This window comes from Pithys albifrons, chromosome 2, assembly GCF_047495875.1.
Source record: "Pithys albifrons albifrons isolate INPA30051 chromosome 2, PitAlb_v1, whole genome shotgun sequence".
Taxonomy (NCBI): Eukaryota; Metazoa; Chordata; class Aves; order Passeriformes; family Thamnophilidae; genus Pithys; species Pithys albifrons.
Window position 1 is genome coordinate 106,983,871 of NC_092459.1, and position 23,229 is coordinate 107,007,099.

At 47.8% G+C, this 23,229-nt stretch overlaps 1 protein-coding gene across 6 annotated transcripts; it reads right to left on the reverse strand.

Moving 5' to 3' along the window:
• Positions 1–17: 17 nt before the first annotated feature.
• Positions 18–23,217, reverse strand: KLHDC3 (kelch domain containing 3). Of its 6 annotated transcripts, none has more exons than XM_071581772.1 (11): positions 23,012–23,217; positions 14,263–14,498; positions 11,865–12,041; positions 9,581–9,696; positions 8,134–8,205; positions 7,701–7,914; positions 7,335–7,421; positions 5,948–6,056; positions 1,338–1,411; positions 880–958; positions 18–661 (listed from the first exon to the last, which is right to left on the reverse strand). In XM_071581772.1, exons 2-11 carry the CDS (start codon positions 14,414–14,416, stop codon positions 595–597), a joined length of 1,149 nt encoding a protein of 382 aa, XP_071437873.1. In that variant the 5' UTR covers positions 14,417–14,498; positions 23,012–23,217; the 3' UTR covers positions 18–594. The 6 variants fall into 6 exon arrangements, with proteins under 6 accessions (XP_071437873.1, XP_071437856.1, XP_071437864.1 ...); XM_071581755.1 differs by having other exon boundaries at positions 23,006–23,217; XM_071581763.1 differs by lacking the exon at positions 23,012–23,217 and adding an exon at positions 22,899–22,999.
• Between the last annotated feature and the right edge of the window lie 12 nt (positions 23,218–23,229).

A 23,229-nucleotide genomic window follows, 5' to 3' on the forward strand; every position in this document is an offset into this window, starting at 1 on the left:
ACACAGAGCAGTAGAAATCATGTCTGCCTCAGAATTTATAAAACTGACCCCATTTGCTGTTTTACAGTGGGAGCTGGGCAGAGTCCAGCTGGGCCTCAGGCCCCCCCACATCAGGCTCAGCTTGGAGCTGGAGCCTGTTATCCAGTGCCAGGAAGTTGTGGTCAGTGCTGGCAGGAGCAGGTGTAGAGGTTCCTGTTATCTTGAGAAAATACAGAAACAGTTCATAGCCTGAGGTCAAACCCAGGGCCATGGCTGGTGGTAAAGAGTTGATTGAGGCCCTTGGAAAATGGCCAAGGACTAGACAGCACAGCTGCAGTTCCACAGGCAAAGGGAAGGAAGATGCTGGAACCATCAGCAAGGAGAGGGTCACAGCTGTGCTGCTGGGGCCAGCCAGTTTTTTTTCCCAGTGGCCAGCTCTGCCTGTACAGTCCTGATGCCCAAAGTGTGAAAAGGGCAGAGGCAGGCCTGACTAGGGTAAGACAAACTGAGCTCACGTCTTCCTTGCTTGAAAGGGTTAAAAATTCATGCAGGCAGTGGAGTAAGAGGTCAGTGTGTGGAAGAACAAGGGCAGGGTGGTAGACGGATGAGTCAGTGTCAGCCCTGGTTGGAGAGGATGGGGCGGCTGATGGTGCTGTTTGTTGTCATGGCTGAGAGCTCCCATCTGTAACACACCAAAGGGATACACTAAGAGAAAAGCACAAACACAGTACCCAGGGCTGGAGCAGCTTTGCTTCACATCAGCCTCAGCTGTAGTCTCCAACCCAGCCTGCTCCAAAGCTGCACAGTGCTAAGGAGGGCTTCAGGCAGCCCTCAGCCAGGGCTGGAGCACCCTAAGGACAGTGACCACTCACGGTGACCTCCTAGCAAGGCACACCATACCTGATGTCGTGGGGAAGGCAGGACTGGTCCAGGCTGTACTGAATCACTGCTAGCTTACACAGCGTCTTTAGACTGGGGCCTGTGGAAAGAGGGCAGTTAGCCACAGTAGTCCTCATCTGGACACCACGGAGGGTCCAGCATCATACAATCAGTGTACTGGAAACAGGGCAGAGCACCCTGGTCACCTCTCGCAGTGACAAGGCAGAGTGCACACCAGGTACAGGCTGAAGCAGTTTTCTATGCTCCCACAAGAAGTCTGTATGCAGGAGTGCATGAAGCACAGCTGCACCTCTGGCTGGTCTGCCTTAAGCCATGTACACTGGTCAGAGAAAGCTGTTTGGCTCTAGGACACAGGGACCTGGAGCCACGTAGAGCACATTATGGTACTTCACAGCAGGGCCTGTTCACAGGGCACCTTGTGGCAAGAGGTACATACTGGACAGGGAGTGCTCACGTACTGAAGTCGAGGATGTAGAGATCTGAGTGATCCATCAAGTCGAATTCATCACCCATTCCCTCCTCTGGAGATGGGCTGCAGAAAGCAAGCACAGTGTGTCAATCAGTGCCAAAATTCTTATAGACCAGTTAGTCACTTGGGCTCTCCAGGGGCTGAACAAGTCTCATCCCTCCTGCCCCTCTGATGCCCCCAGCAGCATCCAAAATCATCACTTTCCCAGCTCCTCATAGAGTAGGCAGAGCTGCATAGAGCCAGGGAGCAGAAACACACACTATCTCCTTCGCAAGCAGGGTATGGGGGAGCTGCCTCCTTCTCATGGATGACCATGATGATTCCAACTGTGAACCTTGCCCTCACCTTGCCTGCCTCTGTTACTTTGCTGCACCTCCAAACAGCAATTCCACCCCACAGGGAATAGTCCTTTTCCCTTCTTGGACATCGACCAGCCTCTAACTGGTTTCGATCTTCTCCTTCTCCAGGTACCTCCCAAACTACCTTCCAACAACTGAGCAACCCTGCAGCCTTCCCTGGAAATGTTGCACCCACCCTCAGGGCATAAAGAAGGTGATGGCAAACAACTGCCTCCATAGCTGAGGCTCGTTTCAGGTCTGTATTTGCTCAGCAATTTCAGTGGATCCAACCATCCAAAGTCCACTCAGAGGCAAAGAGAACTGATCCCCAGGATGAGGCTGGGGATGACTCTGAGCAAGCTGGAGAAAGGATGTCACAGCAGCTTCTGAAGGCAGGCAGGCATGTTTGCACAAGCATCTGTCCCACTCCGTGTGAGATAAACAGGCCCCATGGGCTGCTCCACAGCAAGCACAGCCAGACAGGCTGGCATCACCTGGAGAATCAGGTCAGTGCTGGAGACTAACCAGCTTCTCAGCTGTGCTGTATCATGGAAGGCTGCCCTAGTAACATGTTAGGAGACATACAGATCAAACTTCCTGAGCAGGCAGCGTTAGCCCATCCCTACCTGGTCCCAACACCACATGGGGCAGCATGACACAACTCACACTGTGTCTTTTTACAGACCTCAGGCCAGCTTTGCCTCACAGCCAAAGGAAGGCATGGGAAGCAATGGGAAGTACAAGGATTTGGGAAAACATCATGCAGGACAGGTATTTGATCTAGAAAGGATCTGACACCACACAGTGACACTACAAAGACCATAAAGCTGTTCTGATGTCCCTGGTAAGGTAGGAGAGAGAAGCTAGAGATCCAAGAGGACTTTTGCCAAGCTCTCTAGTTGTGCAGCTGGGCCACAGATCACAGGAACCATGACCTGTCTCCAGAGATGGTGACAGTGAGGAAAAAGATACTATTTTATTAGCTTGTGTTCCTATGCCAGCAGCTGGAGTGGTTTTGGGTTCTGCTGCATGAGCTAAAGTGGTGTTGCCAACAGCACAAGGTTTAAAACAGATTCTGCCCAGGCACACACTGTCCATCACTCCTATTCTCATGTAGTTAAGATCTACTGCAACTATTTCAGCTTGGCCATTGAGATTCCCTAAGAGGAGTGTAGAGAAAGTAGCTAGGAAACATCTGCGTGGCAGGGCAAGCAGACATTCCTCAGTCCAATTCAGCAATCACTTCGGGCTCCAGCCACAGCTCTCTGGTTGTGTCAAAATGGGGATGGCATTTCAGAAGACTGTAACTGAGTAGTGTAGCAGTCATTTTAAACCAATTCCAATTTGCTGATACTCCCATCTGATGATGGTCCTGGAATACTAATGAGGGACTATGACTTTTGGCATTTCTAGGGAACAGACAGTTTCACTTATAGTTTCCTGCATCTATGGTCTTGATGGAATAGCCAAAGCACCTGAGACACTGGACGCTTTATCCCCTAGCACAGAGAGACCGGCCTGTGCAGGAACAGTAGTGCCTGGACCACGGGAAAGCACTCCCATGGCTGATGTTTGTTTGGAGAATTTGAAAGAATGAAAAGGTATTTTAAGTCCTGCTTTCGTTTATGATGAACCAGTTTAGTGTGCCCTCAGGGGTTAGCTAGGAATGACCTTATGCAGTGAATTCTTGACCCAGTGTCACCTGTTTCCATACCTATCTATGACCCGCTAAGCTTCATATCCTGCGGTACATGAGGCAGTACTTGCCTCACCAGGTTCCCATAAACCCAGGCCAAACTGCAGCGCACAGCTCCCTGGTGTCACAGAAGACCTGTTGCTAATGGGACCCATAAGCCCGGATACAGGCAAGAGCCCCTTTAATTCCACCACTGTCTGTTTACCACACCACAATCTAATCTCACATCCAAGTCACAGGAAAGCGGAGCTCATCTCTTATCTGTTAAAGGAAAGCCAGCAGGCACCATGCCTGTATTTTTAATCACCAAAAGGCAAATAGCAGGGTAAGCCTGGAGTTCAAGACCAGGAGGGATGCAATTCCCAGGCAGCAGGGTGCAGGGCATGCCTTTGTCAGCCAGTGTCCAGCAAAACTGTTCCTTCAAACTGCAAAATAACATGCCCTGCATTAAGCACTCAGAGAGATTCTCTACTCCCTCACCAGAGCCAGGCATTTCTAAGCCTTGTCAGGGAAAACACAGCCTCAAGCCAAATCTGGATTGGCGTCTCTCATCTGTTCATTGTTCAGATAAACTCTGCTTTATAGGGCTCCTTCTCCCACTTCTCACTTGTGGATGGTCTCTGCACGCCAAAATGTTGGGGGGAAACCAGACCAGGGCCACAACTCTGGCATGGTTAATGGGAATACTGAGCTTCCTGGTCACTTAAACGGGACACGTGATGGATTGCTCCTGGTCACAGTGAGACCACAGCTGGGGCAAAAAGACCAGGCTCTGTGTAGGACTATAAAAGAAACAAAGCATTTGGATGCCATAGGAATGGGCAGCCTGCACAAGCACCTCTTCAGGACTTATGAATCCTGTAAGGGCGGGCAGGACACAAAGGGGGCTTGGCTGCCCACCCCCCAGCATTGCCACCTAGAAAGCTGAGTCTGCCAGCTCATCCTCCGAGGATTCCTGCAGGATCTCCCGCACTGTGCGAGCCCCTCCCCCTTCCCGGCAGGGAAACACAGGTCAGGAGGCAGACCACTGGGAGTTCTCCATTACAATGACTTCCTGGAAAATTTCTTATCTTGCCAGGCAGCTTCAGAATACACCTGATAACTGTTACAGGAAGCGAGCATGGTCCCCCACCCCCATCTCCACTTCCCCAGCTTGCAAGACCCTCCCTCCAGTTCAAGCAGGCTGCATTCCTGGCTGCCTGCAGCTCTTCTTACCTCACATTGATGAACATGCCTGTGTTGGGGATGAGCCTGAATTAAGAAACACGTCGAATTCTGAAGTGATTTAGTGGAGAATACAAGGCACTGCTGCATTGCCTGGCAAGGGTGGACTAAACTCCAAAAAGCTGGTGTCAATTTTTTTGTGGTTTGCTAGCATTTCCTAGGAGTGCCAAGGCTTAACATCAGAGTTCAGCTGCTGCTGTAACACAAATCTATGTACACTGGAGCATCTGGGACCATCCAAAACTACCATAAAGCCCTACCAAGCTTTCTGCTGTACTGAGCAGCACCCAGTATCACTTGAGGACACTGAATAAACTCAACACCTCTGCATACCTCACCTGCACTAAGCACTCTCTCACAGCCACATGGACATCCTACAACTAAGCACACACCCCTGGAACCTGGAGGCCCTTCACCCTATCACACTGGTATGGCCAGACTACCAGCAGAAGCTGCTTTGCCTGGCCCTCTGTCCCAGCCTTCAGAACCATCCCCAAAAAGCTGCTGCTAGGGTCTCAAAAAAAGCTGTAAATGATTCCAAATGATGCAGAGGGCTGAAAGCATTTAAAAAGTCTCTGCAAGTTGGATACTGGGAAACAGGCCTGTACTCTGAAGCTGCAATTTGTCATTCCAGAGAGCACAGTGTGTCCTGGTGATGGGCCACTTCCGTTCTTTTAGCAGCTGCTAAGGCTCTTGGCCACATCCAGCTGCCCTGCACCCTGACAATATCACTTCCAGTGTTTGACAGCTAAATTCATAACACCAGGTCCCTCTTGTGAGTGGAACTGTTGCTAAGGAACACTGGCACAGGAAGGAACATTGTCTTGTCATGTATAGGCTCCTCAAACAGCTCCCAGCTGAGCCAACATATAACTGCAGCTTAGCAGAACCCACACTTGCCAATGGAAGAAAGAAACAGGTGGGAGAAGCAGGGCAACACATAGGTGAGGATAAGTCAGTGTGAGGTCTGCTACAGCACAGCAGACTAAGACACATGTCCTTCTGATGGCACGATCTCCTCCCTCATCCCCACTACCTTTTTCACAGAAAGCTTGACCACTGCACAACCCCTCCTGAACAGCACATCACACACTTCTGTCTCTGTGTGTACAAAATGGCTTGTTGCTGGGTGCTTTACAAGCTACATGACACATTCAGTCTCCTCCATGGCTTTTTTCCAGAGGAGCCCTGATGTACATGATTACTTAGACTTGTCAGATAGACAGACAGTTGCCGTGTACCTCTGAATTCCATCTGACTACAGCATGGGGCAGAGTGTAGAGGGACAATGTGCTGAAGGGAATGGCAGTGCCTCTTGCAGAGCCTCACCACACAACTCACCTGGTGCCTCCAAACAGAATGATTTTGTCCCCGACTCTGCAGCAGCACTGCCGGCGTCGAGGACATGGGCCTTTCCCCTTGGGTTCAATCTTCCTCCAAGAAAGAGAAACTAGTGGGAAGAAAAGAGTGTGCTGGCTTGTCACAAGAGCCTGACCAAGACCAGGTGTTAGCAGGTTATGGATTTAAACAGATCACAGGAAAACCAGAGGTCCACTGCCCCCCCCCACACCAACTAGCCAATATCCAGCCTTTCCCCTTCACCTTCTAACTAGTGGCAAAATGATGCACTTCTATGAGGCTGTTACTGAAGTGTCACCTAAATGCCAGGCACAGTCCTGGCGCTCTGCCTGCTAAGACCGAACTTGCAGGTCATGTCATAGAATGGTTTGGGTTGAAAGGGACCTTAAAGATCAACTCATTACAACCCCTCTGCCATTGGCAAGTATACCTCATACTAGACCAGGTTGCTCAAAGTCCCATCAAGGACTTTCAATTGCAAAGCCTGAGTGCCAGGACCCATGGGCTGTCACGGCAGCAGGTCGGACTTCATGGGGAGCAGGGGTGAGCAGCCGGAGCAAACAGGCAGCCTCCCTTCCCCAGCACCCTGCTGCGGTTCGGATCTGGAGGAGGGAGACCCAGGAACGAGCTCCATCTGCTGGCATCCTGCTATCACAGAGCACCCTGGCATATGGGGACGCTGCTGGGACGGCTCAGCAGTGGAAAGGAGTGGGGAACTGAACCACGTGAAGACAGCAGCTTTTGTCCTTGCTGCACTCTGTGGCAAGAATGCTGGAAGGTGAGTAACGCAGCATTGAAATCTTCAGGAGCTCTGACACTAGCTCACAGATCAGCTTGGGAAACAGTAGGTTGGTTGCTCTCAGTTAACTTTACTCTGTAAAGCAACTAGCAAACAAAATCAGTCTTATGACTGCAAAAACTGCCTGACAATTGAGGACCCCAAAACAGCTCACAGTTGACTGATATTCAGTGTACCAGCTGAAGAACACCCTTTCTGCTGTGCAGTTTGACCTGGTACCAAGACAGTGTGGTATGGTGATCCTGCAGCTCAAGTTGAATGGTTTCCCCAGCTCTCCCCCTCCCCTAAACCCATTGCTTCCTCATATTTTCTCTTCTGCCAGTACTTCTTCCTATTTAAGAACAAGACAAAGTTTTTCCAGCTAACTACGTCTTTCAGCAATACCTTCTTTTCCATTTTCTGAGATCTGGAAACACCCTGAGGAGGAACAGGAGTCCCAAGTACAGTAGCAAGGTTCTGAAAGTGGTGTCTGAAGAGACATTTCTCCTCAAGTAGTACTGTTTGAAGAGTAAGCTCCTCTGCCTGAGGGCCTGGGGCACTATCACTGCAGAAGTTAAAAGCATAAAATACCTGGATTGAATTTCCAGAGGTCATGGAAGTGTCTGTTCAGGCGTGCATTGTAGCCACCAAATACATACAGCTCCCCATTGTAGCTGACTGTAGGGAGTAAGCATAGACATCAGTGTGCTACCCAGCAGGTCTCTGACTCAGCATCAAACATAAAGCAAAGTGGTGCTAGTTGTTCACCCTTGCTTACATCACCTTTATATGTAGGGTTATGTGCAAGGCTTTTCAGGGGGCAACAGCTTTCCACAGAAACTGGGCTTTGTGCACCCCTTGCTAACCCACATCTCCATCCAGCAGGCCAGACACCCCTTCTAAGGCAAGCATAAATTTCCTTCCACCATCCTCCACCCTCAGCAGACCCACACTCACATGCTGAATGACTCCGCCGGCCTTCAGGGAGCACAGGAGTTGAAGGGGAGTCCAGCCAGGAGTTTGTTTCTGTATCAAATACTTTAATGCGGTTACAGTAGATCTCATTGTTGGAGTGAAATGGCCCAAAACGATCAGCTCTTCCACCAAATACATACATCTTTGTTCCAATCATGGTAGCTGAATGGAAGTCTCTCCAGCGAGCTGGAGTACCCTGAAGGGATAGAGTAAAACAGAAGAGAAAGAATGCAGATTACCGAGGGAGAGGACACATTTTGATGGGGAAGTTGGGTGGTTGCCTTCTGGAGAACTTCCCATCTTGCAGATCCCTGCCACACCAGACAGAAGCTGTGAGACAAGTGTGGACAGCTACCCCAGAGAATAATAGATGCAAAACTTGCTCCATAAACCAGAGTGAAAAGCAGACACTGACCTTGGCAGAGATTAAAGTCCATGTCATATTTGTGGTGTCCAATTTATGGATATCGTTTGAAAAACAGTCAGCCTGAAAGACAGCAGAGCAGCCTGGTCACAAAGGGACTGAAAAGCCTGGTCACATCTGGCCCCAGGAAGGATGCTGTCCTACAGACATGGAATGTCTCTTTGGAGTCAGTACTACCTAAGAGGCAAGGTGTTTGCTCCAAAATGTCAGGCAGCATACTTATCACTTAACAAGAGGAAGGAAAAGCCCATTTATTCTCAAAGGTGTCCGGTCTCCTCCTGCAGCTTTCCCATTTACTTGGTGATCAGTTCCTCCCCCAAAGACTGTCCTGCACACAATACATTCCCAGCAGAAACCTTCCACCTCTCCATGTAAGCAGCAGAAGAAAAAGGCACTAACAGGACAAACTGGCTCCAGTAAGGCCACCCAATGAGACACAGAAGCTAAGACTACTTCTGGAAAGCTAAACATGCAGGAGCAAAGATACTCTAGGTTCTGAAGTTCCACAAAACCCAACTGCAGCTAGCTGCCTGGAAGAGAGTGCACTCATACAAACAATGTGGACTCCTGCTCTTCCAAGCAGGGGAGAGAGCAGCAAGACAGCCAGAGGTTTATGTGGTCCTGGTTAAAAACAAGCCACATTTGAACTGGTCATGCTTCTGTAATCAGGATCATGGATTTGGCATGGTATTGTCCTCAGTAAAGGGGGAATAATTCAGAGACTGCCGTAACAGAGCCCCTGTTTTCTTCCAAATAAATAGATGTGAGTTTGCACAGCTTTTCTGGAGCCTCATCGTAGGCTGAAATGATATTTACCCACTTCTTAAGATCAGAGGATAAGAATTTGCTCAAAAGATCATTAGGCAAACTGACAGCTGCTCCAGGATGACAGGCTCAGGGTATTCTTAATGGGAGGCCAACCAAGTGTGTGCTGGAGAGGACTGGCAAAATGTCCAAGCAGGTATGGACTACAGGGAAAATGCACCAGATTAGGACAAAACCTCACAGCTACACTGCTGGAAAGTGAGTGGAAATCACTGGAAAGTGATTTTTCTGGCTCATTTCTCAGACAAATTGAAATAAATGTACATCTATATACATTTATTTAAAATGTTCTGTATTTATCTATCAAAATTTGGCTGAGAAATGAACCAGAAAATAATTATATATTAAAATATTTATATTTTTATGTCTTTATGGTAAATTTATTTTGTGAGAGAAAAGAAAAATTTACCATTTTTTTAGGCTTGCTTTTCTAACCATCTTCTCCACAAAAAAATGAGCATGACCTGGGTACTAATGCTATATTTGGTAAGTTAAAAAATGAAAGCAACTATGAATATAAATACGCCCCCATATCCTGTCTCTACCAGTGTCCTGGGTATCAACACCCTCTTTCCCAAGGGCTCACCAATTAACAGTTACAGAGACTACTCACCAGCTGTTCATAGCCTCCAAAGATAAACATGCTCTTTGCCAGGACACAAGCTGAGTGCCCATCCCTTGCTCCTGGGACCATTCCAGACACCTTTGGTGTAAACCACTTGTGCGTGTCTGGAACAAAACAAGAGGCTGAGAAAACACAGTAGGTGTTGGGATGGGATAGCTCTTTACTACTGTCTGAATTTTTAAGACAGAAATCCTCTCTTGCTCACACAGCACCTGCTCTGCTTGAGAGGCTGCAAGCTTCTGCAGGCAAGGCTACCTGTCTGAGTCTCCACAGAGGGGCATGGTGACATGGCCACCAACTGCCTGACCTGACAAAGAACTCATGTTTTAAGTGTGAGTAGTACAGCACCACTTGGCAATGTTATTTTTACTGAATCTCTTGCTAAGCATATGTGTGAGTCACTTACCAGCTCTGCATTTACAGTTTCAATTGTAATAAAGCAATAATGCTAAGTGGCTCAACCGACCTGATGGCATGGAGATGCTGATTAACTGATTCAGGAAAAACAGCTCTCAAACCCAGGCAGAAGTCACTTAACCACAAACTGCCATGCACATCCCCACCTCTGCAGTGCAGCTCTCCCTATCTTATCTGTTCCACTTGTTACATTCTCATACCCTTTTCAAGGGGAGCCTTCCTCACTTTCCACCCTTCACAGTCTCCTTGTGAACCTACACTGGTCAGATTCAGCCCTTTAGCCTGCACACTCCAAGGGTTGGCTCAATTTAGGGAATGACTTTAAATCCTGCCAAAGCTGTTCTCCATGCTAGGACAATATGGAGCCAAGCCAGTGACTCACTGCCAAGTGCAAACAGGCACCTGTCCCAAGAGCCCTGAGAGGAACAGATAAGCCTCAAGGCAGCAGGAGACACTCTCCCTCTACTCTCCCTAACTGCTGTAAGCTGTCAAAAGCAATGCTTATTTCAGGAAGCCGTAACACTGGAGCCAAAGCAACATTCTTCATGAGGGTAACTTTTCTGAACTTGGCCTGCAGATATAGCTATCCACCTACTCTCCATTTGGAACCACACAAAAGGTCTTGCGAGGTCAACAGAATCCCTGGGCAGCCTCTACTGAGAAAGCGCCAGTGGCTATCAAGTTCCATTCCTTCATGGAGACGCTTCCAAGCCCAGTTACATGGTAACAGCAACAGCTCCTCCAAACACACGTCAAATTAGAGATGGAAAAGACACCGACTTGTTATCTGCTCAGCACCCCAGGGACAAAACTGCACTCAGACAGGACTTTATCCAGCCTGATGGGACTTCTGCAGTGGAACTTGCACTACAGACATGGAACTGTGACTGCCAGTCTTGCTTTCCAGGAATGGCAGGGTTTAGTGTGCACAGACAGCTGCAGAGGGTTTGGACCAGGACTGAAGTCTGGACCTTTAATTGTCATATAATGATAAAATGCAGAAGTTGGCAGGGAGACCAGGCAGCTCCCACTACAATGCCTCTAGGTCGGTAGAGGTTTACTGATGTCTTCTCAGATGCATGTGTCTGGGGAAGAGGGAAACCCTGTGCCCCAAGCTGTAAAATATTCCCTGGTAAAGAAGAGCACTCATGACTAAGCACCAAAGCAAGCAGTTTCTTTGCAAGTCCAGGAAGACAGTTACTGGTAACTATTTAAATGGACTTGCCTCCAGAATCCAGATATACTCCCTTCCTTTCCTGACATTTGTGTCCAGTCAGTTTCTGATGGTGCCTTTTCTTCAAAGATGCTCCAGCAATGCTATGGAGAAGCCAACTGAAGGCTCACGAGTTTACTTTTTCAGGTTTATCTAACTTGACTCATGCTTTCTCTCATTTTGCCATCCCGTCCCTCACTACTTCTGTGCTTTATTCCTCATTCTCCTTCAGGCTTTCAGAAAGATGGACCACACTGGAGAGAAACTGCAATCCTCAAGAGCCCTCCTTCTCCCCTTCTCACTGCAACCTTCAGCCGCAGTTAAGGAATAATACATCACACAGAGAGAATGTTTCTGTTGTAATTACTCTCAGGGAGATCACACAACGCTGATAGAAAAATTAAAACCATTTTGACTATTAGACAAGATCAGTAACCTCTGTTCAAAGGCTTTTACAGAGATTGAAGTATGCAGACACAGTGGCCATGCTGCTTGCCTTTTAAACTGCTGCAGCCAGTGACACCATTCCTCCAGACTGTCACTGAGGGACAAGAAAACAAGTTGGGGAGCAGTGTGGTGTGGCAGAGAGAAGGTCTGATCAAGAACAGTTATGACAAGGAAGAGTGAGAAGCTGGAACTTACTGACATCGAAAGCATAGAGCACATTGCAGGTTCCCTCCGTGTCGTTGCGACCACCCCATATGTAGACGGTGTCATCGATGAGCACTGCTGAGTGCCCATATCTCATGTAGGGCACCTCTCTCACATGGTCTCGGCTATTTGTCCACACAGGAGGCAACTTGATCCAGCGCAGAGACACTGAAAATACAAGTTTGAGCCCATGTCAAATGCTAAGCCTGCTACATTACTCACCGGTCATAACCCATCCCACATGGAGCTTTTTGCCCCATGACAAGGTCCAGAAGCAGTCAAGTAAACAAGAGAAAACTATGTCTGAGCCCAAGTAGTAGCTAATTAAGAAATAGAGAAGGAAGTCCTCTGGAAGACCAGAGGAGTCTGGACTGAAATAGGCCCTGTTCTGCAGCTATTCACTGAAAAGATTTCCACTCTGGCTCATCCTAGACTGTGAGGGAAGATACAGCACACACAAAAAAATACAAAAAGCAAAAAAGAAAAAGTGCAGAGATGACAATGAACACAGACACCACTTCAAGCTAGTGACATTACTGAAGAGACAAAGCTGGAAGAATGGGCAGCACAGGAATAATTCACTGCAGTAACATGCAAGGGAACATACCTGAAGGCATCATTTGGACTTGCAGAAGCACAGTTTAAGTAGAGCAACATAGTAGCTTTACAAGGACAGGGTTTGTTTGCTTTTGTTTTGTTTTTCAAGCTAGAGATGAAATGGCTGTCTGCCTCCTTTATGCCCCATCTATAACAGAGTTCTCCCTACTAACCTTGTGTTACTAATAGAAATTCCTTGTGATTACAGGTTATCCTTCCTGGCAGCCTGTGTCATGTTCAGCAGTAGCCAGAGCAGTCAACAGGTATTACAGGGTTTAATGACAGTGCAAGAGTCACAGCAAGTGTCACATGGCCATTACATAACAGCACCAAATACTCTTCCTCTACCTCACATACAGCCTCCAGGTTCGTTTTCTACGTGGAGCTAACATAAAATATAGCAGAAAACAGTCTGCAGTTCTTCTGAAATACTAACATAGGGAAAGGGAAAAGGTCAGCCATCTTAAAAGGTAAGCACCTACCCCAGAGGCAGAAAGGGCACTGAGGAAGAACATCAATCGCTAAAGTCAAGATAGACAGGATGCTTCCTACCTAAAACATAGTCTTCATCTTTGGAAGACTGAAAGAGATCATTCAAAATCTGGTATTTTGTCTTTAGCAGTGGAACCTTAAAATGATAACTGAGCAAGGGCTTGGGAAGCCACTGCCACCTCCCACGTGGTGGCTGCAGCATCATGACACTTTTAATTTTTGGGAGTGGTAAGAAGGGAAGACAACACAAGAGGATTCCTTTGGGCACAGTAATTATGCTTCCCCACAAGAGTGGTGCTCTACTGGCATGTTTTACAAGCTACAACATTCAACTGTGTTGAGTGTGAGAGTTCAGTCTCTCTGGACAGAGATGAATGTCTTTGTTCACAGAATCCTGAGCTACTCCCTTCTACACTGTGAGTAGGTCACCTTGGCAGCCCTGTGTAACCAATGTCTTTATCCCTGCTGCACATGTCAGTCTTAAAGGAGTGAATTCACTGTATCTTATAGACTAGCTTTATCTACATGCCATGTGAGTGTTAGCAGAGCATTTAGCATGCTGTCCAGTCTGCAAAACTGGTCATTGGTTCACTGTTCTTGGCTCTGTTTAGCTGGACCCATCCAAACACCTCCGCAGTTTTTCAACCACCTGCCTAATTAAAGGGACCAACTCCTTGAACTCTTCAGTTCACAGAGCACTGAATCAAGAAATACAGCCTCTGCCAGCACAGCCATGGCTCCAACTTAGCCTCATGACAGGTACTGGCTATCCTACACAAATGGCTCCAGTTTCAGATGCTTTTCTGAGCTATGTTGTGAATCTGCATGATAGCTGCTACCGAAATGGGCAGGCCTCCATCCTCGCCCCATGCCCCTACAGACTCCATCGTGCTGTGAGGTGCCCCCCAGGAAACAGTTCAGAAGCCTAAACCTGGAGTCTCAACTGAGTGCACTGGCTCCCACACTAATGCTTCCACACTATGGGCAGCTGAGCATGGACATACTGTAAACTGGAGGAGAGACCTGAGCCAGCTAGCTATCACTGCTTTGCACCTGGCCGAGATAGCATTCACAGAGAACAAGGACAAAACACAGCTATGTGGCTACTTAACCTAGCAGTCTGCTGAACTACATTGACTCTGTGCCCTGCCCTTGAAACTAGAAGGCTGCACAAGCAAAGAGCCTCCCACCTACTCTGATAACTTTTTTTGAAATTAGACTTAGACAGCATGTTACAGTGTAACATGTTAGGCAGCAGCAAGCAAGCCAACTCCTTTGTGCACCCCAAAGACACATTTACCTGCATTAAAAATGTGGACGTCGATCTGCCGCAGAGTCTCATAGTCTTCTCCAGAACAATATCCGCCAAAGGAATAGACCTTGTGCCCGACAGCCACGGCTGCATGGTTCACCCTCCGTGGCCCACCTTCCAAGTGCACTGCCCACCGTAGCATTACTCCCTGCAAGCCAGACGGTCTTTAGGGTCCCCAGTGCCACAGCCACATGCTTCCTGGGCCACCACAACGTCACCTGGCTCTGCAACAAAGACAGAATATTATCCTCCTTGAATCCAGCTACAAAGGTTCCATTGCTGTATCCTCATTCATCTGCATCCCAGCTGGAGACAGTTTTACTCTCCCCTCGGGAAGAGGATGCAGGGCATATAACCTAAGCAAGGCTCAGAAGAGCAAGCAGAAATGCCCTCACATACACAAAAAACCTCAGGGTAGCTGTACAGGCAACCTAAGCCAAGCACCTTTGGTGAAGGCAGCCTAGTGTAGTGTGCCTGGCCATGCCCTGGTGTTATGGGTTTAGCTAGGCAGGCCTAAAATTCAGGTTTTAAAGTTCAGACTAGGTCTGGAATTGTCAGCTGACTTGAGCTGGGCTGGGCTACCTAACAGCTGACTTCTAGGCTATAATATTGTATTCCATACCATATTATGACATCATCTCAAAGGGGGTAAAATCCAGTGTGTGGGAGTGGCTTAGTCAGTTCCATCATGGCTGCACTAGAAGAAGAACGTGCTGTAGCTCTTCTACTGTGCTAGGCCCCTGCTCCTGCTTCCACTGCTTGCATTTTGTTTGAATTTTAGGGAAGTAGAGACATTTTGTAGTTACTCTGTTTCTTGCTAGGTGTCTTTTGGAGTGCTTGTAGATCTAGAGTAATGGACTTTGTATTGGCTGGGCAGTGGGAGGTTATTTCTTGTCATATATAACTTGTATAAGTGTGTGTTATATTGTGGTTTTCTCTTAAATTTCTCTTCTGTATAAATACATACAGTTAGTTTAAGCATAAACTTAGTTTGGAGGTTGTTTTTTTCCTCTCCCTCTTCTTCCCTTTTCACTCTGTCTTGGACAGTTGGCGTTTTGCCAGCTCCACCCAAGACACCTGGTCATGCACACATCATGTACACATCAGAACCATTGGTCTGCATGAATGAAAACACATCGTAAGAACCAACTGTGAAGGTGAAAAGAACAGAGCCAGAGGGAAGAGAGCATGCTCTTTGTATCAGTTGGGAGAAACAACAGATGAAAATATTAAAACAAAACACCCAACAAAAAACCTCCAAAGACACCCCCACATAAAGCAACCAATTTTCCATTGTGGCAGTGTATGAGAACACTAACATTTGGACTCATGGATCTGAGCACTAAGGTCCAGTCTAATTAGATACGAGAGAGTAGAAACCCCCTAATCAAGGTAGAAAACTCTTTGCTAATGCTCAGAAAAGGCCTTTTCCTTCTGCAGCAAATCCAGGCATAACTGAAAATTCTTTGACATCATATCTCTGTCAAGCAACTGATATGGCTCATTCCTCAAACCGATGGCTTAGATCATATCATAGAGAAGTCACCACAGTTCATTCTCGCAGAGATTCTTCTTTGGATCTAAGAATCTAAAGCACAGTCCTGCCTGGATGCTTCTGAAAAAGCAGGTCAGTTTGATTTTTCAGTTTTCTCCCAAATGAAACACAGCCATTAGAAGATATGTCAGTATTTCAGACAGCATAAATAAAATTGTCTTCTTTTATTTCTTTGTTTTAGGTTATTAAAAAACACACTCAGTATGCTTCCGCCCCACACCCAGTTCTTGCTTTTGCAGAATCCAAAGAAATTTGGGAATGCTTCTGAACAAGGACTAAAATTCCTACTCATACATAAAATTCCTACACTCTGTCCCTTTTCATTTTGGAAAGTAATGATTTTTCACAAGGAGGACTTTCCTTCTCTTTCAAGTTTGTGAAGTAGCAAGAAGGGGCAGCACTGCGCTGCTCTGCTCCAGCTGCCCTCCCCCAGGCCTTCAGTCACTGCTCACTAGATCCATCAACAGCCTGGCCACAGGCCTGGCCCACCCACACACTCCCACTTTATCCCTACCTGCGCACAGTCAGAGATTCCTCCAACAGGAAACTCCTGGCATGGAGCAGTGGTCAGGCTTCCAGCTTCATCCACTTATTCTACAGACAGTTCAAAACCACCCAGTAATCAGTCACCTCATTTCAGAACTCCCAAATCTCATAAAAATTTGAGTAGGTTCTTTTTAAAGCTATTTCTTTTTCAAGTTGTTTTCAAAATAGAGACTGGCAGCCAGAGCATGCTCTGTACCTGAAAGTTACAGAGAGCATCCTGCAGCGTTCCTGTAACAGATGAGCGCAGACCAAGGAGTCCCTCTCTCAAATCCATTTGTTCTTGCAGCACCCATCCTAACCTAAACTGCAGTAAATAACCCAAAAAGTCACACCAAGGTTTTTTTCCAGCAGAGGTGATCCAGAAGGGCCCAGGAACAGCCCCTGCTGATGCATGCTACAGGCCATGCTTCAATTTCAGATCTAGCAAGTTTGGGTTTTGTTTTTTAAGTCACTATTTTTTTAAGCCAGCAAGCACTCTTGTATAAATCCTCTGCAAAGCTACAGAATAGATGAGTTTCCATGGAGCCCACTCAAGTCACCTTTCAAGTTATTTTGAAGGCTTCACATATCTAAATCTGTTTTCTGCCTCAGTCAAAAGTTATTCCTCAAATATCTAATCAATGTTTTCCTCAAAATCTCTTCTTGGTTAAGTGATTCCATAAAAGACTCCTCAAGGAGGTTAACTGTACTTTATCAGCAGCATCAATATTTTCAACACCCTTCTGACTGAGTCCAATCCAGGAAGACCAAGAGGATGAATTTTACTTCTAAGTTCTCTGCTTTGTTCCTTCTGGGTTAGCAGAGCACAGCTGCCTGGCATGGCAGGCAGGCATTGTACCAAGCCCTTTGCCTTTTTTTGTCAGAAGGGCTGGGAAAACTTTTCCTCATCCTTGGCAGTTCACTTGATCCAGGTGAAAGGAGCTCATTGCTGCCAGAGCAGGATACTGGTTCTGTCACTGCCACAGGAACTGGCTACCCTTCCCCAACAGTTTCATCACTCACATCAGAAGACAGCACATCCCAAGACAGGCCACCGAGAAACAGCAGCTCCAGGCCCTGCCTGTGGCACTGCAGGAAAAATGCTGAGGTTATCACAACAATGCTGAAATGTTGTTTCCTACAATTATTGGGAAAGTTTTTCCCAAGATGAGTCCTTCCCAGGTGACAGGCAGGTCCGGAGTTGAAGTTGCCTGTGCTTTGCTTTGGCTTGGTCCAGGGGTAACCCTTCAGAGCAAACACAGAGCTCTGCCAGCATAGCCAGCCTCCTGCTGCACCTCCTCAGAGCCAGGGCACGCAAACACTCATTTGAATACTTCATGAAAAGAGAATGACCAGAAGTGTGAAGTGATCTTTACAGGGTCATATATTAAAAGGCATGGGAAAACACACAATTTAACAAGCTGCTATGGTTTTTCCAAACCCACATGCTCTCCTCTACACTGTAATAAAAGCATTGCTCCAGACTCCCATCTTCCTCTGCTGTCACTGGCCACAACACTGTCCTGAACCTGTTGTTCGCCTCTTTCCAGCCATGCACAGCTCCGGCCCCCTCTCCTCCCTGCACAACCCGGTCTCATGAGGATGCCTCCCCCACAAGTCCTCCCCATGTTTTCTGCGCCCAGCTCCAAACTCTCCTCTCCTGCCCTTTTTGTAGTCGTTTCATTAGACTAGTCTTCTGTCCCAAAGTCAGTTTTCCTCTTGCTAGTCCCCACTGTGCACTATTGCAAAAATTAGCTAAATACATGTTTGAGAAAAAGCTATTTTCTGTCCCATACACACTGTTGAGTTCCATTTCAAGTTTTGATTTCCAGTGATAATTTATAGGATATAAATGAGGACATAAATATACCACTTTTTAACCTCTTTCCTTGGAGGACTTCTTAATAGGAGACATGAATACATTTGACAATAAGCTATGCCGTAGATTTCTTTAAAGACCACAGGAGAAAGCCCGGAAAAGATGGAAACAGTGAAATTGACAGGAAACAGTTTACTAACAATCTCCCTCAATCGTACAGTATTAGATTATGCAAAATACATTCTGTGATTTCTCACCTAGGACACCAGCAACAGGAATGTAGGCTACAAAACACAGAAATATTGATAGGACAGTGGCAAATTGTATTAGAGAATGGTAAGGGCACTTGCTGCAGGAGGCAGCACAGAGAATCACGGAATGTTTTAGGTTGGAAGGGACCCTAAAAATCATCAGGTTTCGACCCCACTGCCAGGGGCAGAGATACCTTCCATTAAACTAAGTTGCCCAAAGCCCTATCCAAGCTGGCCTTGAACATCTGCAGGGTCGGGGAATCCACAGCTTCTCTGGGCAACCTGTTCTTGTGCCTCACCTTCACAGTAAAGAATTTCTTCCTAACACCTAATCTAAAGCCATTCCTCCTTTTACTATCACTACATGCCCTTGTGAAAAGTCCCTCTCCAGCTTTCCTATAGGCCCCTTTCAATTACTGAAAGGCCACCATAAGGTCACCCTGGAGCCTTCTCTTCTCCAGGCTGAACAACCCCAGCTCCTTCAGCCTTTCCTCATAGCAGAGGTGGTCGAGCCCTCTGATCATTTTCATAGCCCTCCTCTGGACCTGCTAGTACTGAGAGCTTCAGAGCTGGATGCAGCACTCCAGGTGGGGTGTCATAAGAGCATAGCAGACGGTCAGAATCCCCTCCCTCGACTTGCTGGACAGGCTGCTTTAGATGCAGCTCAGGGTGTGGTTGGCTCTCTGGGCTGTGAGTGCACATTCCTGGGTCATGTCCAGCTTTTCATCCACTAGTTCTATTAAGTCCTTTGGAGGGCTGCTTTCAATTCCTTCACCCTCCAGCCTGTATTCATACCAGGGGTTGCCCTAACCCAGGTTTAGCACCTTGCACTTGGCCTTGTTTAACCTCATGAGGTTCCCCTGGGGCCACTTTTCAAGCTTGTTCAGGTTCAACTTAGGCAAACCAGGTGCTTTTTCAAACTTACTCACAAAGCAAAGGCACAGTAAGTCACACTAACATCCATCATCAATCAGGGGAAGGGATTTTGCACCACACAAAAATTAAGCTTGAATCATTTAAATCACAGAAGTCAGCAGTGAAATAGGAGGGTTGCCTTCTATGTGGATTTGTGCAGACACTGAGCTATGTGTCCCTTTTCTGGATCTTGCTGAGCCACTTCTCTCCTCCGCAGAGCTGCACCTCTTTTAGAGCAGCTCTACACTTCATCCCTACCCACACTAGAACGTGGTTGAAGGTCTGAGGCATCTCTCTTGACTGATTCAGCATATCCAGGTGGAATCATGCCCCAACACCCCTAGGAACTATGACTATATACTTAAAGGGAGACCAAAAAGCTTTATCAAAACAAGCACATGTTTCTTATATAGTGAAAGAGGTTTCATTTTCTAACAAAACCCAGAAAATTGCACTCCCACAAGCTATGCTAGTTCAGCATACACTCACTGATGCTAAGTGAGGAAGCTCCGGCTGCCTCTCTTCCCCCAGTCTCAACTGGGAGAAGCAACATACTGAGCACTCAACCACACATACACACTCAGACGCTCCTTCACAGGAGGGCACACGTGCTTCTGTTCAAGTCACTGCTTGCTTCCACTGATGCCCAGGTCAGCTCCTCACTTCACCTCTCTAAAAACTAATAGATCTCTTACTTTGATTTTACACTCACACAGGCAGCAATCATGCAATTCCTCATTTCCCTGGTCTGCTGAAATCTATCCAAAGGTACAGTCAAGCACACAGAATGCAGAGAAATTTTGAAACCCTGGTAGGTCCTGTCATTAACTGGCAGGAAGAGGAACATTTCTAAAAATCAGGATATGCTTCACCTACTGTTCAAGTACCTGATGCTGATGATGCTGGAAATTAAGTGAGCCCAGCAATGAGGTGTTCCTCTGACACAAAGCACAAGGAGGTTAAAATTAAAAAGTGCCCAATATAACCTGCTGTGGTCCCACAGGAATGCCTGAAGCCCTACACTGACTCTGCACAGCACCATAAGCCCAGGTAGACACTTCCAGAGTAAGTGGTGCAACAACAGCCGTGGGGTGACCTCAGACTGGTTCTGTTGCTGCAGTCAGGCTGACACTTGAGCACAAGTGGAAGCTCACAACTCCTTAGGAGAGAAATAGCTATGGACATCCTTTAGCATCTCCCTTGTTCCTTGTTAGTGCTCCAGCATAAGAAGCACAGCAAATCACCTGGAACATTTCACTGCTAAGGAAGAGAAAAATCAGATTTAAGTCAGCTCTGCATCCTTCAAATACAGCACCTATAGACAACACTCCTAAATCTCTGACTGCGCTGTTGCCTGAAGATACACTTAATGACTGAAACAACCTTCATCTCAACTGCTCCAGCTTACATCTACCAAGAGCACAGCATATAAACATCTGAGTTCACCAGAAAAATCACTCAGTAATTTCTCAGCAGCATATCTTCCAGAGCTGTTGTGGTGACCTGAGCACAGCAGCATAGATAGGAAAAGCACCAGACAAAAAACCAAACCAACAACTAAAACCCAATCCAGTTATCATGGGTTTTAGTCAGAATCTTCAGTTGTTTGTTCTATTGGTTTTAGACTTTCTATTTTCTATCCATACAATCAGTTATGAAAACACTTCATTCAAGATAGAAAGCTACCGAGCATCTTCACATATAGTAGCCAGGTGATAATCTTACAACAAAATCATATATCCATGGATCCTCTTCTTTGCACAAGGGGAGTTCACATTCCTCTGTGCACACAGAAAGAAACCTAGAGCCATTTCTAAAGGCTGCTCAGATTAGCTTTGCTGCAGTCTATTCCCAAAGCAAGGGGGAGAAACCCAGCACAAAGTGGTCTGGATTTACAAGGACTCACTCTGTCACCCCCAGAATTACAGCAGCACCCCAAGCAGAGCAGCATACTGACCCTGCAAAGCCACTCCAGGGAGCAAATCCTACTGTGTGGCTGCCTCAGTCCCATCTCTCAAAAGACACGAGTAGCCACAAGGTTTAGTAACACTTAAAATAGCCCAGCCAGCTCACAGCAGTCCATATAGACAGTTCTATTTCAAGCACATCCAACATACTGTTAGAGATAGCATGGGAACAAACTGCTTTCTTCACTCGTGCTTGACATTTATCTGATGCTTTGACTATTTATGTTAAGGCAGTGTGAAACTGCAAGCTTGCACATTCAGCAGCTTGGACAGTCACAATGCAATTCCAGCACCAGTAAACTAGACGGTGCTAGAACAGCCTCTGAGCTTGTTAACCGAGACTGATCTGGAAGCTCATGTTAGCAATGGGAATCACAGACCATGCTGCTTAGGCAGAAATTTATTCCAGTGTCCCTCCCTGAAGACAGTCTGATCATCTCCTTATTTTTGACCAAATATCTTTCCCACTGCTGACTTACTTTTGTCCAAAGCCCAGGCAAGATTCTGTACCTATTGAGCTGACTTCTCTTTCTCACCTTTGCCTCTCAAATCCCACTGCTGCTTCTCTACAGAGTGTGCCTAAATGCTGGTGATATTGCTTGACCCCTTCTCCCCCACCAGAAATTTTTCTCAGCCTGTCAAGCTGTTTCTGCCATACCAAGGGCAGCCCTTGGGAAGGAGCAGGCTCAGGAAAGCTAAGCTGACAGATAATATGGCATTTCTTGCTTTAGACAGGGCTGCAGTGGTTTTCTCCTCTGCACCTGCTGCTCCACCGACAAGAATGCCCAGGCAATGTTCTGTTGGGTTTGGACACACAGATGGCACGTTCACAGGTGCCAGCCATCCCTGTGCTTTGTGAGTGGGGCCGGGGGAGGACCAGGCACACAGCCACACAACTGCCAACGTGGCTAAAATTGGGTGAAAGTGTAAATGAGCTGAAACCACATGGGCTCATAAGGATGGAGAGAGAAGGCACAGTGGAGGTTATGCCAGGGCCAGGGGCAACCTCCTTGACATGCCAGGGGATGAGACAGTTAGAAAAGACAACCAAGATCACTGAGTCTAGCCACTAACAAAATACCACCAGGCCCACCACTAATCTGTGTCCCGGAAGTGCCACATCTACATGTTTTTTAATGCTTCCAGATATGGTGATTCTAACACTTCTCTGGACAACCTGTTCTAACGACTTGACCACCTTTTCCGTGAACTTTTTCTTAATATCCAGTCTAAGCCTTCCCTGGAGCAGCTTGAAGCCATGTCCACTTGACCTGTCACTTGTTACCTGGAAAAAGAGACCGCCCCCCACCTGGCTACACTCTCCTCTCAGGCAGTTGTAGAAAGCGATAAGGTCTCCCCTGAGCCTCCTTTTCTCCAGGCTGACCAGCCCCCATCTCCCTCAGCCGCTCTTCGTGGGACTTACTCTCTAGACCGCCCGGCAGCTCCGCTGCCTGTCTCTGAACTCGCTCCAGCATCGTTGGCCGCCCCACCCTCCCGCGTCCCTCGGGGCCGCCCCGCGCCCCCACGCGCCACTCGCGGGCCCGGCCGAAAGCACCGGGGCAGGACGGCGGCCCCGCGCCCCCGGCCCTCACGGTTCGGTTCGGCGGCGCCTCCCGGCCTCGCTCGCCCCCAGCCTCTGCACGGCCCCATCGGCTCCCCCCGCCGCTGCGGCCGGTCCCGCTCAGCTCCAGCAGAGTACCTGTACCCGTACAAGGCGTCCCGGTAGTCCCGCTCCGACAGCCACGCCCGCCGCTCCCTGGGACTTGTAGTGCGGCGCGGCCCCGCCTGGGGCAGTGGGACCCCTCCCCCGCCGGGGCGGTGCGGCCCCGACAGGCCCTTCCGCGGGTGCCGGCCCCCGGACCCCTTAGGGGCGGCTCGGCCGCTCTGCTCCAGCCCCGCCCCTGACCGAGATGGGGGCGCCCG

Bases quoted from the DNA above. Each gene is read 5' to 3' on its own strand.
- KLHDC3 (XM_071581772.1), bottom strand. From the start codon at position 14,416: ATGCTACGGTGGGCAGTGCACTTGGAAGGTGGGCCACGGAGGGTGAAC. The intron at 9,697-11,864 runs GTAAGTTCCAGC...GTTTTGTTCCAG, and splicing joins GCTCTATGCTTTCGATGTCA to ACACGCACAAGTGGTTTACA. The intron at 1,412-5,947 runs GTGAGTTGTGTG...TGCTTTCTGCAG, and splicing joins ATTCTGTTTGGAGGCACCAG to CCCATCTCCAGAGGAGGGAA.